Genomic DNA, 17,464 nt, shown 5'->3' on the forward strand with positions numbered 1-17,464 from the left:
TTTGATGTTACGTACACTGCTGCTTTCTTTGATAATGATCAACAAGAACCAAATAATATACTGCGTATGATAGAAGTTTTGAACGAGAGTTTAGCGAAAATATTTCTCCGTTTGAAAATCTTTGCAGACGCCTCTTTAGTACATAACATTCTGCACAGAAATTAGAGTCATCTTAGATTTAAAAATCTAGTCAATTGCCATGCTTCATTTCTGACTGTATCACTATTAGGCATAAGAATAATACGAATATAAACGTGACATGATATGTATATTCTTCCGCGTTTGCTATTGTCTCATTCTAGTTTCGTAGTTTATTAGGCAGACAGGATTTAAATGAGATACCTGCAAACACGAAACAATACATGGCAAAATGTTTATATTTGTATTATTCTTATCGTGAAGAAAATACTGCATGTGATTCACAGTTCATAAAAGTTCCAATTAGCAACCATCTCTTCTCACAGGTAGGAAAAAATTCAGAACATAGAGTTGGCCATATTGGCAAACATCCCAAACAGTCTTGCCAGTCGGATTTTTGTAGTACATTGAAATGCTGCTACATTTGAAGAAGAACAATACGGAATTTGTATTTACTTTTACTGACACAGAGGTTTTGGCGCCAGTATTTATCTTTGTGCCTGCAAAGCATGCCTGTGTAGCGCTACATATATTCAATGGCAGAAGTTAGTTGTGGCAGCACCTACCAACATTTTTCAGAACTTCCGCTTACATTGCACTCGATTCTAAGCCGCAGGCGGTTTTTTGGATTACAAAAAACCGGAAAAAAGTGCGGCTTAGATTTGAGTAAATACAGTAGATACTGAGGATTTGGAGGAAATACCACAGGCTCTCCTTACCAAGAATCCCGATCATGAAGGTTTTATCATCATTGTATGTGACCCAGGAACAGTGTTTTAGAGGGACAGAAGGGGGTTTCAGATGTATGTTCAGTCTTTCAGCTTAAGATTTTCTATGGTTCATGTAAATCGCTACAAGTAAATGCCGTGAGAGTTCCTTGGAAATTTTGTTTTGTTTCCTTTACTGCTTGCTCAATATACCGATTGAATAACATGGGGGGTAGGCTACAACCCTGTCAGACTCCCTGCCCAACCTCTGCTTCCCTTTCATGCCACTCGACTCTTATAACTGGCATCTGGTTTCTGTATAAATTGTAAATAGCCTTTCGCTCCCTGTATTTTACCCCTGCCACTTTCAGAGTTTGAAAGAGAATATTCCAGTCAACATTGTCAAAAGCTTTCTCTAAGTCTACAAATGCTAAAAATGTACGTTTGCCTTTCCTTAATCTATCTTCTAAGATAAGTCATAGGGTCAGTATTGCCTCATGTGTTCCAACATTTCTACAGAATCCAAATTGATCTCCCTGAGGTCGGCTTCTACCAGTTTTTTCCATTCATCTGTAAAGAATTCGTGTCAGTACTTTGCAGCCGTGACTTATTAAACAGAGAGGTCGATAATTTTCACATCAGTCAACACCTGCTTTCTTTAGGATTGGAATAATTATATTCTTCTTGAAGTCTGTGGGTATTCGCCTTCTCATACATCTTGCTCACCAGATGGTAGAGTTTTGTCAGGGCTGGCTCTCCTGAGGCTATCAGAAGTTCCAATGGAATGTTGTCTACTCCCGGGACCTTGTTTCGACTTAAGTCTTTTAGTGCTCTGTCAAACTCTTCATGCAGTATCCTATCTCCCATTTCATCTTCATCTACATCCTCTTCCATTTCCATAATATTGTCCTCAAGTAAATCGCCCTTGTATAGACCCTCTATATACTCCTAACACCTTTCTGCTTTCCCTTCTTTGCTTAGAACTGGGTTTCCATCTGAGCTCTTGATATTCATACACGTGGTTCTCTTTTCTCCAAAGGTCTCTTTAATTTTCCTGTAGGCAGTATCTATCTTAACCTTTGTGAGATAAGCCTCTACATCCTTACATTTGACCTCTATCCATCCCTGCTTATCCATTTGGCACTTCCTGACGATCTCATTTTTGAGACGTTTATTCCTTTTTGCCTGCTTCATTTACTGCATTTTTATATTTTCTCCTTTCATCAATTAAATTCAATATATCTTCTGTTACTCAAGGATTTCTACTAGCCCTTATCTTTTTACCTACTTTATTCTCTTCTGCCTTCACCATTTCACCTCTCAAAGCTACACATTCTTCTTCTACTGTATGTCTTTCCCCCATTCTTGTCAGTCGTTCCCTAATGCTCTCCCTTAAACTCTCTACAACCTCTGGTTCTGTCAGTTTATCCAGGTCCCATCTCTGTAAATTCCCACCGTTTTGCAGTTTCTTCAGCTTAAATCTGCAGTTCACAAACAATAAATTGTGGCCAGAGCCCACATCTACCCCTGGAAATGTCTAATTTAAAACCTGGTTCCTAAATCTCTGTCTTACCATTATATAATCTATCTGAAACCTTCCAGTATCTCCAGGGTTCTTCCACGTATACAACCTTCTTTCATTATTCTTGAACCAAGCATTGGCTATGATCAAGTGATGCTCTGTACAAAATGCTACCAGGCGGCTTCCTTTTTTACTCCTTACCTTCATTCCATATTCACCTGCTACGTTTCCTTCTCTTCCTTTCCCTGCTGTAGAATTCCAGTCACCCATGACTATTAAATTTTCATCTCCCTTCACTATCTGAATAATTTCTTTTATCTCACCATACATTTCATCAATCTCTTCGTCATCTGCATAGCTAGTTGGCATATAAACTTGTACTATTGTGGTAGGCGTGGGCTTCGTGTCTATCTTGGCCACAATAATGCGTTCACTATACTGTTTGTAGTAGCTTACCCACACTCCTATTTTTTTATTCATTACTAAACCTACTCCTGCATTACCCCTATTTGATTTTGTATTTATATCCCTGTATGTCCTGTTCCTCCTGCCACCGAACTTCACTAATTCCCACTACATCTAACTTTAACCTATCTATTTCCCTTTTTAAATTTTCTAACCTACCTGCCATCATTTCCACTGTAAAACTGTATCAGGCCCCACACACCTGCACCAACCTCACCACTGCTAAATGCTTCAATGTCAATGGGAGAGCAATGTGTGAAACTATAAAGTTATTTACAAAGTAACACTGCACAGCTTTTTATATAGGAGAGACTACGACTAAACTGACTGAGTGCATATATGAACACAGTAGGATTTTCTGCTTTGGGGAGACCAGCAGCCAGTTATTGTGCATCCTCTATAGCAGGCTGTTCAGCTTGCTAGGCAGCACAAGCATAGCTGATGCACAGGCAGTCTTGTAGCCATGCTATAGCGTATGCAGTTGTATCCCACTGGCTAACACATCTGAGCATGGATGGCCTAGAAGTGTGCACATGTGCAGAACGCATGCAATATGGCGATTTGTCTGGTAGCCTACACTACCTGCACCTGCCCACAAGCTAAACAGGGGCAGGCAGGGGTGCCCTTGCCCCATGGGGCAGCATTAGGACAGCCTGCTCTGTGGTATGACTCCAGAAACCCTGTGCCTAGTACATTATAATGGCATTTGGATTCTCTCATCAGTACCTGTTTCTCTGAAATCCAGAGAATTAAACCTTTTCTTCATCATACTGTTGAATCCTACCACACTCCTAAACATAATCACCATTAACAAGTCACTCCATCTCCCCTTTTATCATCTGTAGACTTTTCTGCTTGGTAGAGTTTCATTATTTATTGCTTTTTATCTTTAACTCCCCCCTCCCCGTCTTCTCATCCCTTTCTCTCTCTCTCTCTCAAGTTTTTCCTCACTTTTCTTGCTCTACTCCTCATTCTTAATTTAACTTTTCTTTCCACTTCTCAACTCTCTTCCTCAAAACCATACTTAATTCTTGCTTTGCCGTACTATCATCTATGGATAGAAGCTGGGACAGTGCTTATCACTGTACTATCTTTTACCTCATACTCTCTCTGGCACCCAACCCCCTCTGCTTTATCTCTGTCTCTCCCCCACCTCATCCCAGGACTGCCCAATGGATTAATGTCAGTGGCCGGTGTGCTGACCAGGCCAGGTGTGGTTTTTAGGCAGCTTCTCACATCACACTAGGTGAATACCGGGTTGGTATCCACGTCCTGCCTCACGTACATGCTTCTAAGTTGCCCCTAGAATTTACTCTAGATGTAGTCAGATCGGGTGCAGTGATTCCACCGGGAGGAGGAGCAGGAGGGGGGGGGGGGGGGGAGGGGGAGGGGGAGGCGAATATGAGACTGATGACCTTAGATGTTTAAGTCCCCTTAAACCCATAATCAGCAGCAGCAGAGTAGCTCGTTACAGGTGGGTCTCCCTCAACCTGAGGTTCGTGTGACCTGCTTTTCTTTTACAGCCTTCCTCAACCTCCCTCCACTTTCTCCCTAAGGAAAAGACTAACAGTTCCAAAAGCTAAGTAGTGTTTTTTCTACTTTTAAATGATTCTTTTAGCAGTACATGGAATTATTCCTCTGGAAGGTAAGTGATTTTACAGTTTTCTCAGATGAGATACTGTTTTGCCATGATTAAAGGCTAAAGTCTCTGTACTAATCATTTTGTATTTGTTTCATGATTGCCCCACTTAATGTTATTGTAAAATAAGACAATTTTTGGTATAATTTGAAACAAGAATGTTAGACATTTCCATTAAATAATTGTACATTTAATTAATGTATTTGAATTTTTGTTCTGATATAAAAGTAGTTATGCCTCCTGTATGTTTTTTCAGGTTTCTGGGGTTTTGGGATTGCCTAAGCTGATTGACAAGTGAAATGTTTATAACACAACAGTACCCAGAATAAAATGCCTGCTCCCTTGCATGTAAGGTGTCAGACGAAATCTAATGTTAACTGTGATGTCATGTTACTTACCTGCTGTGGCATTCCTCTCAAAGACCCGTGGGCACTATTCCCACCACGTGCAGCTTCTATGCCACCACCAGACAAAGTGGCATAGTCAGCCAGTTCCCCAGTTGAGGCTTGATGGCTGGGTAATGGCTGTGATGCATTCGGGGAGCCCTGCCGAGCTGGCTGCCGGATTGTTGCATAGGTGTTGTCAGCCTGCAGAGTGTGCAAAATGCTTTTTACAAAATACTGTTATCCAGCAGACTTATGTATTAATGAATCAAGTGTTACAGTGAGCATGGAACTGTAGAAGTAATTTTCTGTTAGGATTGCAAGGCTCTAGCTTGCCTATTTTTTAAAACTGAGGAAAAGGAAAGAGCAGGTAGGAAAAACCAGAATAAGTACAACAAAGAACATAATGACAAATACGAATAGCTGGAAGCAAAGGTTCACTCACTGTTTCTGTTGCCTGAACTACTTTTTCATCATCAGTTAATTGAAGTATTTCTGGTCGATATAGCTGATTTCCAAAGGAAGAATAAAAAATAAAAGGTAATACACATAAACATTGATTGTGTAAGTGTTGGTCAGTTTTATTATATGTTATGGTGTTGATTATTTAAGTCATGCTATGATATGGATAAATAGTTTGGACAGGAAGAGAATAGAAGCTTTCGAAATGTGATGCTACAGAACAATGCTGAAGATTAGATGGGTGGATCATATAACTAATGAGGAGGTATTTAATAGAATTGGGGAGAAGAGGAGTTTGTGGCACAACTTGACTAAAAGAAGGGATCGGTTGGTAGGACATATTCTGAGGCATCAAGGGATCACCAATTTAGTATTGGAGGGCAGCGTGGAGGGTAAAAATCGTAGAGGGAGACCAAGAGATGAATACACTAAGCAGATTTAGAAGGATGTAGGTTGCAGTAGGTACTGGGAGATGAAGAAGCTTGCACAGAATAGAGTAGCATGGAGAGCTGCATCAAACCAGTCTCAGGACTGAAGACCACAACAAAAACAACAACAACATGATACTTTTGAACTCTTATTGTTATTACCACTATTTGCAGTATGAAAATTTTTTTGTACATACAAATTATGAGTAGATTCATTGTTTTTGAATGGATGTAGGCATTCTACTGTCATATTACGATTCACTATGACCGCACATCATTGTCATCAGAGGATAAGTCTGACTGACATGAAGCTGATGAGGCTCGACATGAAACTGATGAGGCTCCCACTTTTATGCTGAAAGGACAGTGTCTGATTCCTTGGATTATATCATAGAGATGGTGCATGCTGGGTGGTGCCATCTGTATCTACAGATTAACCCTTAAAAGGAAATATGTGCCTGAGGGTCACACATGCATTTTTAATTTGTTAGACTGACAATACTTTTTGCGCTATTGATGGGAATGCCTCTATAGCTTCATACAATATCTTTGTCAGCCTTGTGACTGTTACACATGAAGTAATAGTTGTTTTGTGAAATATCATGGTGTCTGTGAAACATATATTTCCAGTAACGCAAGTTTTGTTGTGTGTCTATTAGACGTATATTTACAAAAGTGATACTTTTATTTTTGATGAATAGAACTAATGCAGCTAATTTCCTTTTCTTTTAGACATTCCTTAAAGTTACAAGGCCTCCATTTTTGTAATTATTACACAGGTGGGAAAAATGTAGCTGGTTCCACCTACATCGTAAAAAAGAAAACGAACTGAAGTATTGAGAGGGGACAATCCAAATTTGGAAGAGAAACTTAGAGGGAGAGAAAATGGATGTAGAGGATTTATTTTCTGATGATCCCATTTTTGATTATTTTCTCTTGAAAAAGCAACATCCAGGTCTTACTCTGATGAACAAAACTGTGTTGTAGTTGTTGACTTTTCCTGCACAGGTGACCAAGAAAATGATGATGTATCAGTTCCTTTTGTTTACAAAGGGGAAAATGGATTTTGTTGAGCATGAAAAGAACCAACTAAAGATAGAGGAGCATCTTGTGATAGCATAATCAGTGTGATACCAGGCATAACAAGGACTATTAGAAATGTAGCTGATAATCCTAAGATAGAAGATATTTGCTCTTTGATGTTTGATAGTGAACTCATAGAACTAATTGTGAAATGGACAAGCATTAAACTGGAACACTACAGAAACAGGATTTAAGTACATCAGCAAAGTAACAAAAGGTCTACTGATCTGTGTGAACTAAAAGCATTTAAGGTGCTTAATATTTATTTTATATGTGACATGTAAGTGCTGTTTCTTTTTGTACTATTAATCAGTCTTCAAACTGTATGTCTAAGCTTTAACATAAACAAAAGTTACCATGTCTGCTGGTGTAATGTTCACCTGCCACAGTTGCTAACACGGGTGCCTCAGTCTGTTGCTACCTGTGGCATTATAGGTTTGAGCAGCCCATAGTGGCTCACCTTCCATGTATTCTTTTTAAATTTTTGTGACTAAAGCCTTTCTCGCTTGATATTTATCTTATATGTGACATGTAAGTACTGTTTCTTTCTAGTACAGTTAGTCATTACTTACACTTTTATATAAAAAATTTTCCCGTAAATTTGTATTTTATGTTATAGGCCAATTTGAATATTTAATTTCTGATGAAGGCACTCATAGAAGTGTTGAAATCTGATCAAAAAACTTAAATTTTTTGATGGAGGGCTGTAATTGCTTTAGGCCAATTTGAATATTTAATTTCTGATGAAGGCACTCATAGAAGTGTTGAAATCTGGTCAAAAAACTTAAATTTTTTGACGGAGGGCTGTAATTGCTTTATCTAACTTCTATCTGTCAATCTGAGCATAAAGACACGCCATCATTGTTCTCTACTGACAATACTGGAAGACCTAAATTTAGAACCACTGTTTCAGTAATGCAGTTCCCGTTCCTGTTACCCTGTTCCAATTTGATAACACTGAAACAAGAGAAATACAGAAGGAGGAACACAGATCAGCACTAATTTTGGAATTTTTTTCCAAATTCATCACTAATTGTCAGAAATTGTACTCCCTTGGAGAATATACTTGCATATATGAAATGCTTGTACTATTTCATGGTAGATGTGGCTTCAAAGTATATTTATCCAAAAAAGTCCGCCATACATGGAATAAAAAATCTTGTGTCTAACAGATCTCCGCATTTCATACTTATACAATGACTACATTTATGAGTATACTGATAAGGATTCTAACAAGTACTGGACTGAGCAATGAAGGTGGAAAAGTTTGTGTTCGTACGCAATAATTTCTTTGATTACACAGCCAGTTTTAAGCAGCAACAGAAACATAACTGGTGACAACTGATTTTCCTCCACATAACTAGTGAGACAACTTCAAAGCATAGGGTTACCATAAGTAGGTACTTGGAGAAAAATAAACCAGAAATTTCTATTGAATTGCTGGCTTCTAAGAATGGGGCTGTCAGCACTTCTCTTTATTAATTCAGTGACTAAATTACACTGTTGTCAGTAGTTCTGAAAAATAAAAAAGCTGTAATACTATTGTGCAGATGTCTTTCTAGGAAGTAGTGGATGAAATGACATGGAAACCTGAAATTGTCCTTCTACAACAGCACCAAGGGTGGAACAGACGCACTGGACCAAAAATAAGCAAACTGCTCAGCCAGTAGAAAATGTCGATGCTGGCGTCTAGTATTGTTTTTACATCAATAAACATCAATGCAGTGGACAGCTGCATTCTCTACTTCTGCCTTAGAAACACTAAAAGTGTCTCCAAGTATAGAATTGTCAAGTATCTGTCTGTAAATTTAGAGACCTCCTCTTGAAAATTGGCTACTTATCTCCAATTTGAGACAAGGTTTGAAGATTATAATTCAGAATCTCCTTGGACAAGACTCAAAGAAGAAGGAAGAGGAACAAGAGAGGGTGAAGAGTGGAAAACTGGAAGTAAGAGGAAGTACCGTCTTTGTTCTCACCGCAACAACACCACTGCGCATAAGAATGTGAATTGTGATAGATCAGTGTGCAGGAACGTACCAGAAAAATGTGTATGGACTACTTAATGGATCAACCAACTAAAAATATTTGTGAATATGAAGGTTATCCCTGACATTGCTTTACACAGTTTGTGTATTTTTGTAGAGTTTCATTATATGAGAATTTATGAAAGTAATACATACTGCAATCCTTAACTTGATGGTGATGTTTAGTCAATTATTGTCAACTTTTTTTTATTGTACCAATATATTAATGTGCTTTTTGTCAGAATAGTAAAATTTTTCCCCTTGTTACCGTGTCTCTCACACACATATTTCTAGCTAACTAAAAAACTTCATTCTTCCTATTAAAGGTTAAATTTTCACTTGCTAGCAGGTATCGCTTGCAGCCCCATCACTTGCATGCAGTAAACCATGATAAATCTTCTTCTGTTCAATTTCTTTATTAAGTGCATGCTTCCGTGCACAGCCAGTGTCTCTATTAAAGTTGTCCACACAGTCTAATTTCAACTGCTTTCCTGATCACAAGAGCCCCAATACTTTAATGAGTAACTAAGGCTTTTCATTTGTTCAAACATAATCTTGTTTTTATTTAAGAGGCTGTGCTGGGCCACCACTGGTTTTTTAAAATTTCTGTGTTTAAGGCAACACCGACACTCAATGCAGTGATCAGCAAAATCTGTACAGACTGCTGCACATAACTGCTGCCATACTTGCAAGGAATATTATAAATTCCTGGTATTCTCAGGTCAAGATGATCATCTTTAACAAGTGGCAATCTTTCTTTGATTTCCTGGGTACCTGGATTACTGGTCTGATTCCTTTCCTGTTTAGGACCCAACCTATCTTACTAGCTGTTGCACTACAGAATGGAAGCCGTATTGTATATCGATCCTCCCTGTTTAATTGTAAGGCATCCTATCTTGATTTTCTTAACAGCACTGATGTAATATCATGGACAGAATACCTGTTTTTATTTCTTCCAAACCACTGTCATCAGATGATTAATCTTGGAGCTGAGGTGCTCCTAGTCCAAAACAGTCCTGGCTCTGTGTCTTGGTGTGTTCAGCATACCTCTTTTTCAAGCTGGATAGTAACAACTATGCCCACTGAATCACAGATCTGCTTGACCAACACATCTAAGAAAGACAGCTTCCCATCCTCCTCCATCCCTGATGTAAATCTTATTTTTGGAGGTGTACTGTGCATATGGTTGATGAACTCCTGCAACACTTCATTGCCATGCGGCCAGATTACAAACGTTTCATCATCTTTGAAGAAGCAGAGAAGCAGGATGCACAGAGGAGGGCACAACTCCATGTCCATTCTTCGAAATCTTCCATGAAAAGATTAGCTATGCTGGTGTTAGTGGTAAATGATGGATATTACATAAGTCATTTCATAATAAATTCCACCATACAAACAATACATGGCTGTCTAAGTGTGTCAAAATAATTTTAAAATTTGAAGAGAGAAATGAGCAGCCGTAGTCTTAATGTCTCTTTTACTGTTACTTTTGTGTAAAGGGAAACCATGTTGAGGTTGACCATGATTACATTTGAACCTATCTTCGTTTGCTTGATGGCACCTACAAACATATAACATTTCTTAATAAGGCTTTGCAAATACATGTACTGAAACCCAGCAATACTGAAGATACACACAACTTGGTTAGATTGTGTGAATGGTCACATATTTTTCAAATGTCTGCATATTATAAGTATTTTAACATATAAGTAACTGCAAGTACAATGTTTACTGAAACTGATTGGTGGAGATTCTTGATGGATCAGTGCCAGGATAAGTGTGTTTCCCAAACAGCATATGAAGTGAACGTGGATGCTACAATAGCATTATCCATGCTCACAAAGGATTTCTTAAATAACTGGAACAGTGTGTGACTGGTTAGAGTCTAACACAGGATGGAATACAAAATATGAGAATCGAGCATGCTGGGAGTATATGATGCACTCATCTTTTCATCTTTACGGAATAGTGTTCCCAAGATAAAGTACATAGCTGAAAGAACTGTTGGCACATTTATGTGACGTTTTTAAATGTCTTTTCTGTCTAAAAGGAGTGATTCATATTTTGGCTGTACAAAATATTTTGAGATAAGGAGCAGTTTGGTAGATGTGGTGTTCTATCTCTGTCTTGCCATCCACATTTGGGTTTCCTGAAATTACTTCAGGTGTTATTTGGAATGGTTCTTCAAACACAATACTGATCTTCACCATTCTGCTTCATCTAAAATGGTGTTTTTTCTCTAATGATGATAAAGTAAATTTGTAGGGCTTAATTGGTTGGAAACGCCTAAAGAGGAGTTTTCATCCACCTGTTTGCACATTGTTTCAATTGGACACCACTTTGGTGACTTCTGTGCCTTTAATCTACTCCACTAATCCTACCAGAGTGACAGGACCTCCTGTTTCACATGAATCTGAACCACATGTCACTTCTGACATAGTTCCATATCACTAAGATGTGAATGCTAGTGTAAAGGCTGACTGAAAAATTTCAATGGTCTGAATTGGATTCGATCCTGAAACCTCTTGGTTTCCAGCCATGCACTTTACCATTAGACTGGTAGGCCCATTGCTGATGATAAAAGATACTTTATTCACTAATCTTCCTTCAGTTTGAACACTGAATAATATCTGTTAACATTCTGATCATACTAATTTGTGTCAGAGCAATTTCATAATGGTGAATAACCATTCTGAAAAAATAAGTGTAAATTCTACACTGCAAATGCCTACATCTTCAGCCTTAAATACAGGGAGAATAATTTTAAAAAGATTTTCTGAAGTTTGTTGGCAAATATTGTAGGAAAATCTGTTCATCCAGATAGATTAAATAACCACATTCACTGGTGTAGAGGAAAGGATTTGAAATATCCGGAGTTTCAAAAGAAGATATTTCTACAAAGAATATAACAAAACAAAATGTCTAAAAGAGGAATGTAAAGAAGTTAAAAAATTATTCGAGTTAGAATTGGTTTACTATGTGGCAGCAATAAAAAACAATGAGATGATCATTTGTGTTTATGTGTGGCAATATCATATCAGCAAAAGGTAGCATGGTTCAACCATGGATAGTTTTAACTGTGTGCAGTTTAAATAGTCCCATTGATATGGAACAGGGATACCATTTTCTGTCACAAATATAGGGCAGATTCTACAGACAGTGGAATATAACACACACAGAGTGAAGAATGAAATAAAGGCGAAGCTTATTTTGGACCAGTTTCTGTAAAAATGTAACTTTGAGAGGAAGTTCATAGTTTGTTTGCAAACTATCTGATCTATATGTGGCCATGAACAAACTGTTTCTCTGCCTGGAGATTCATTACATCTGGCAGAATTCTAATATTGTCCAGGAAGATTGCCTGTAAACATTTGACTTAAAGAACAGGCACATTTAGTGATATCAGCACACCTCACATCATTTTTTACAGTATAGGTGCAGAATCTTTCAGCACTGATACAGACATGAAAGGTATATGGGAAAGAACATGTTCTATCATTTATCCATAAATGACTGGTTAGAGTCTAACAGAAGATGGAATACAAAAGATGAGAATCGAGCATGCTGGGAGGACACGATGCACTCATGTTAACAGAACCATTCCAGCATCAGCTCAAACCAATTTAGCAAATTAACAGAAAGCCTAAATCAAGATGGACAAGTCTCTGTTTAAACACACCCCATCATATACACAAGCCTAGTGTCTCAAACAGCTTTTTCCATCAATTAAAACTTCATTTCCGTAACCATAAACTATGAGACGATGTCATAAATATAAATAAAGGAATTATCTATAAACTCTTGGAATGATTTTACATCTATGCATGTTCTGTAAGTAATTGTAAATTCCTGATCTACTGTTCATTATGAAGGTGACTACCACATTTTTTTTCTAAATATCAGTCATACCTGTGTGAACTGCCCTGTGTTTCCACCATCACCTCCAGGTTGTTGTGAGGCCATCATATCTGGTTCACTGAACACTTGCATTGTCAATTCCTGCTCTTCATATAATTTCAGTTTCCTGCAATTAAGGGTCAAATAGCATATCATTCTTTTGCCAAGCAGAAGAGCAGTAGCAATTACTTTTTACTGTACAGTGGGACCACTGATAAAATAAAAAAAATGTATGTAGTGGTACAGTGTGACAAATTTCATCTCTAGTGTACAATATTATGTATTCCCTCTTTTAGAGCCACAACCATATACTGCATAATAGAGAACTTTTTAATCAGACTTATCAAGCTCCTTCTTCCTTCCCAATAATTATTTTGGTTTTAACAAACGAACATGACTTAGGAAGGGAAGCAAGTCTTTCTATGTTAGAACTTAAACATTATTACATGTTGCTCTATTTACATTTTGTATATGCCATCGGGAATCTGATATATGCCAACAGTCATCTTGATACATGAGTGACACTGACAAGCCAAAACATTATGACTACTGCCCACTGTGATGTTGGATGCTGCCTGGTGACATTGTGGGCACATGATACGGTAACAAAATTATATAAGCAGAGCAGACATGAATGGGGAATCACTCTAGCAAAGATATGTGTTGCAAATGGGGAAAGAGCACAGTGCTGATGCATGCACAAGTGTTATGGAGCACACCGTTCATCACACATTGTTGAACATGGAGATCAGTAGCAGACCACCCCTACGCCCTGACAATGATTCAGCAGTACAATTATCTGTGTCCCAGAGCCAGGACCACGTTACAGTGGTCTGAGGAGCATTATAGTGAACTCACGTCTCAGCAACTAAATTTGCCTAATGTGAATGTTGTGGAATCCATCTGGGTCACCATGGGGCACAATCACCATGCACACAAATCGGCAGCCCATTATTTATGTGAATTACATGACCTCTGCATAGATATCTAATGCTACATACCTCCACAAACCTATCAACAAACTGTCAGATCCCTGATATGCAGAATCAGTGATGCATTTAGTTCCAAAGACATATAAACAAGCTATTAAGCAGATGGTCATAATGTTTTGGCTTATCAGTGTATATTGTAAGAATTAAGTTGAAGACTAAATTCTAAGAAGAAAGCTGTTAGGAACCCAATCTAAAATTCTGAGAGTGTGTCCAATATAAGTACAGATTACAGAAGGAAAAATTTACAAATGTGGTACTAATTCAACCAGGTTACAATCTTGAACGAAGTGCATTGATCAATATTCTCTACTGTTTATGAGCAAATTTTGACAAAGGCGTTGTCAAAAATGAGGATTAATACAGGCTTTGTTCTGTTAAGAGTACATCTGTCCAATGTAAGGAGTAAAATGAAAATATACATTTTAAAAGTTATGATCATAAAATAAACTGCCCACTTTGTGAATAGTTTTATTTCCCTTCTACTGAAGCACAGTAGCAAATGGAGCTGCAAAGATTTTACATTCATTAACTCGCCTAAGAACCATGTTCTGTAAACATTTGCATGAGAGAGAACCAAACTGTCAAGGAATGCATTAATAAAAGTGGTAAAAAGAAGCAAAACTTAATTACTTAGCAAATCCTACGCTACATGTTAAAAGCAGTTATAGCATGTTTATATTATTTCAATCATGAAATTTTACTTTTTTCTATGTTACTCGAAATAAATGTGTTGGACCAAACAATGGAAAGTCCAAGATGGAATAACAACAGTATGGAAAGGATACATTGCTACTCACTCCATAGAAGAGGCGTTGAGTTGCAGACACACACACACACACACACACACACACACATACAAGTGCCACTCACACAGACAAGACCAGTTATAGGGGTGGGGGACAATGCTAGTGCTGCATGTGAGAGCATATAGGGACATGATGGGAACAGGATACCACTGCTGGGTGTGGTATCAGGAAGCTATGCTCCTTTACTCACAGGTATTTTAAAACTCAAGTATTAAATATTGTGAACTAAGAATTTGTGGAGCTACCTAAAACATGTATTCATAGCCACACCCCAAACATGAGCAGTATCCTTTGTGTTATAGTGGGGACAATTTTTAAAACTGGACCACTTAACATTGATTAATATATTTTTCATCACATCTCATACTTACACCTAGAGAATAAAGAAAATATTATGGCAGAAGAGAAAAAAATGTGAGTACATAAAGACAGGCCAGAATAAAGTAATCAATATATTAATAACACATTCTGTAGAACAAAAGTTGTAACACATGATAAGTGGTTTGATGTTCAAAAGGAATAGGAGGAGGATTTATCAAAATCAAGGAATGGAAAGTCCTTGCTGGGTAAAAAAGATGATCATCAATTTGTAATACCTGGTTACCATAGTATGGAAAAGTGGTTCAAGAAAAGAGCTAAGAGCCAAATGGCAGCACTATGGAACACTTTTTTTAAGGTAGAAAATGTGGCGGGGGGAGAGAATAAGAGTGAGCAGTTATTAGCTAACCATAATTAACCATAATCTGTACATTGTGAATATCTGGACTGCATGAAGCTGTAAAAACTGAGTAGGTACTAAGAAAGATGATGCAAATATAAGTACCTACAGAAAAAAACAGAAAAGTCTAACTAATAAATTGTTGAAAAGCTTACACTAACATTTAGTGAAACATGGAAAGGACTGAATTATAGAAATAATGGCAGTGTTGTGAGAAGAAAACAGGTGGAAATACACACAAGAAGTCAGAGCAAATGTTAAGAGCTGAAAATGTAGTATATGTCCACTTTTGTGTCAGCAGGTTTTGCAGAGTGATTATTGTGTAAAAACAAAAATTCAGTTTAATAATGTATAAGATCACAAAATTATTAGTAATATTTACTTTCTGTTGAATCAACTCTGAATACTGCTGACAGAAACTTTTAAAATAGACAACAGTGCTACCAGCTTTTGAAACAGTAGATTTCTTTTACTGAGAGAGAATAGGAATTGGTTGGGAGAGTTCAGAAAGGGGTTTCAGAGGAGAGAAGTCACTTAGGCCCTCCCTTCTCACAACAGGTGGTGCCCTCATTTAATTACATAAGTTTCCTCCACCAATTTATTATCTATGTCACTTTAATTAGTCATTTAATTAGTCATAATATATGCTGTCAAAAAGAGGAAAAAATTATCACTACTTACTGTTCTATCCACAGCGGATTTTCTGTTGTGTTAAGCTCATCCAGAATTTCTTTCTTAATCAATGCTTCTTTCTTCTTCAGATCTGTTGGTACAGTAATGACCCTAAGAGAAAAAAGAGCAAAAACATTAAACTAGTGAATTAACAATTCTTAATGTTTTATCTGCTGTAATCATCAGATGTACTGCTAATGTAATATGGTGCCAGCTGCATGGTATGTCCATAAAATATCAATAAAATAAGTAAAAATATCATCATCACACATACATACCAATGTCTCAGGCAGCAGCAAACAACAACAAATGTTATTGAGCCCACAAAAAGAACAATTATAAGGGCAATGAGTGCAGCAAGTGCTGGATCAAATGCTTCCTCCTGCACTCCAACAAATGCTGGCTGTAACAAAGAAGAAAGACAAATAATTTACCAGTGTAAATGTCATACATATAGGTAAGTAATTTATTTCAGTTTTAGTTAGCCAAATTGTGGCTTTGCTTGTAACACAGCAAAGTGGAATTATGCTACTCATCCGTATACCACTCTTGGGGGGCAGTATTATTATTATTTACTTTCCGGTATTTTTGCTTCATTACTAGTACATATACAACAGAAATACATATATGATAAACACACACACATACATACACACTAAACAAAGATATTTAAATTTTTTCCCTTGCTATATTTCATGAAACCATAGTAGTTTTCTGGCCACTGATGATAGTGGTATATTTAGTTCTTATGGAAACATTTTATTTAAAGAAATATTCATAATTTATGATACCTGGAGACCATGTGCATTTCAGAACTCCACACTCCTAAAAATTGTGTATTTCAAGATTAACATAGCTGATTTAAAAGCTTTTATTCTCTTCTTTTCAACAAATGCTTAACTTTATTTCGAAAACATAATATTTTAAAAGCCATTTGTATTCAAGATTTTCATGTTCCAGAATGTCTGAATCCTAAAATGTAATTTCTAAAATTCAGTTCCATGGTTTTGTAGCTTTGATTTTTCTGTTGCCAAAAATGTATACTTTCACTAAAATAACTTGTTAGTTGGTTAATTATTCAGATCAGAAACTTTTGTCAAACTTGAATATCCCATGCTCACTATACTTCTCACTGATGAAATAGTGCCATTAATTTTGCCATTTTCAAATTATACAGCTGACTGTTAAGCAAAGTTACTTCACTGCTTATTGTACCTTTGTCCATTTTAATTTTGCTGCCTTTTATATTAATGTCTACACTGGAATAGCTTAGTATTTTAGCTACGTGTAGTTTTTTGTAATATGCACATCTGTAAATAGCCTCTATCAGTCAGCACAAAGCAGTTACAATGTGAAGTAACTATGTCAGTATGTGCCTGCTAGTCAAAAGATAGACATTTAAAAGTATGCAGTTACTATGTATCAGGCAGTTCAAATTCACAGTGAATTGCATAACATGTACAGTTGTTTCATTTATTGCTGCCACTTGTGGACTCCCTGAACATTCTCCAAGTTGTTTAAGTTACTG

The 17,464-nt window shown here is 37.1% G+C and overlaps 1 protein-coding gene across 2 annotated transcripts in view; it reads right to left on the reverse strand.

Annotated features, from left to right (window-relative positions):
- The window catches only part of LOC126411634 (cadherin-87A), a 709,414-nt gene that overhangs the window by 19,965 nt on the left and 671,985 nt on the right, over nucleotides 1-17,464 (reverse strand). For both annotated transcript variants that reach the window (XM_050081378.1, XM_050081379.1), the window contains 4 exons: nucleotides 16,215-16,339; nucleotides 15,946-16,047; nucleotides 12,761-12,875; nucleotides 4,870-5,058 (listed from right to left, as the gene is read on the reverse strand). In XM_050081378.1, the coding sequence (XP_049937335.1) occupies nucleotides 4,870-5,058; nucleotides 12,761-12,875; nucleotides 15,946-16,047; nucleotides 16,215-16,339 (531 nt within the window). The remainder of the gene's footprint in view (nucleotides 1-4,869; nucleotides 5,059-12,760; nucleotides 12,876-15,945; nucleotides 16,048-16,214; nucleotides 16,340-17,464) is intronic.

The sequence above is a fragment of the Schistocerca serialis genome, chromosome 1, assembly GCF_023864345.2.
Source record: "Schistocerca serialis cubense isolate TAMUIC-IGC-003099 chromosome 1, iqSchSeri2.2, whole genome shotgun sequence".
In the NCBI taxonomy this organism is placed as follows: Eukaryota; Metazoa; Arthropoda; class Insecta; order Orthoptera; family Acrididae; genus Schistocerca; species Schistocerca serialis.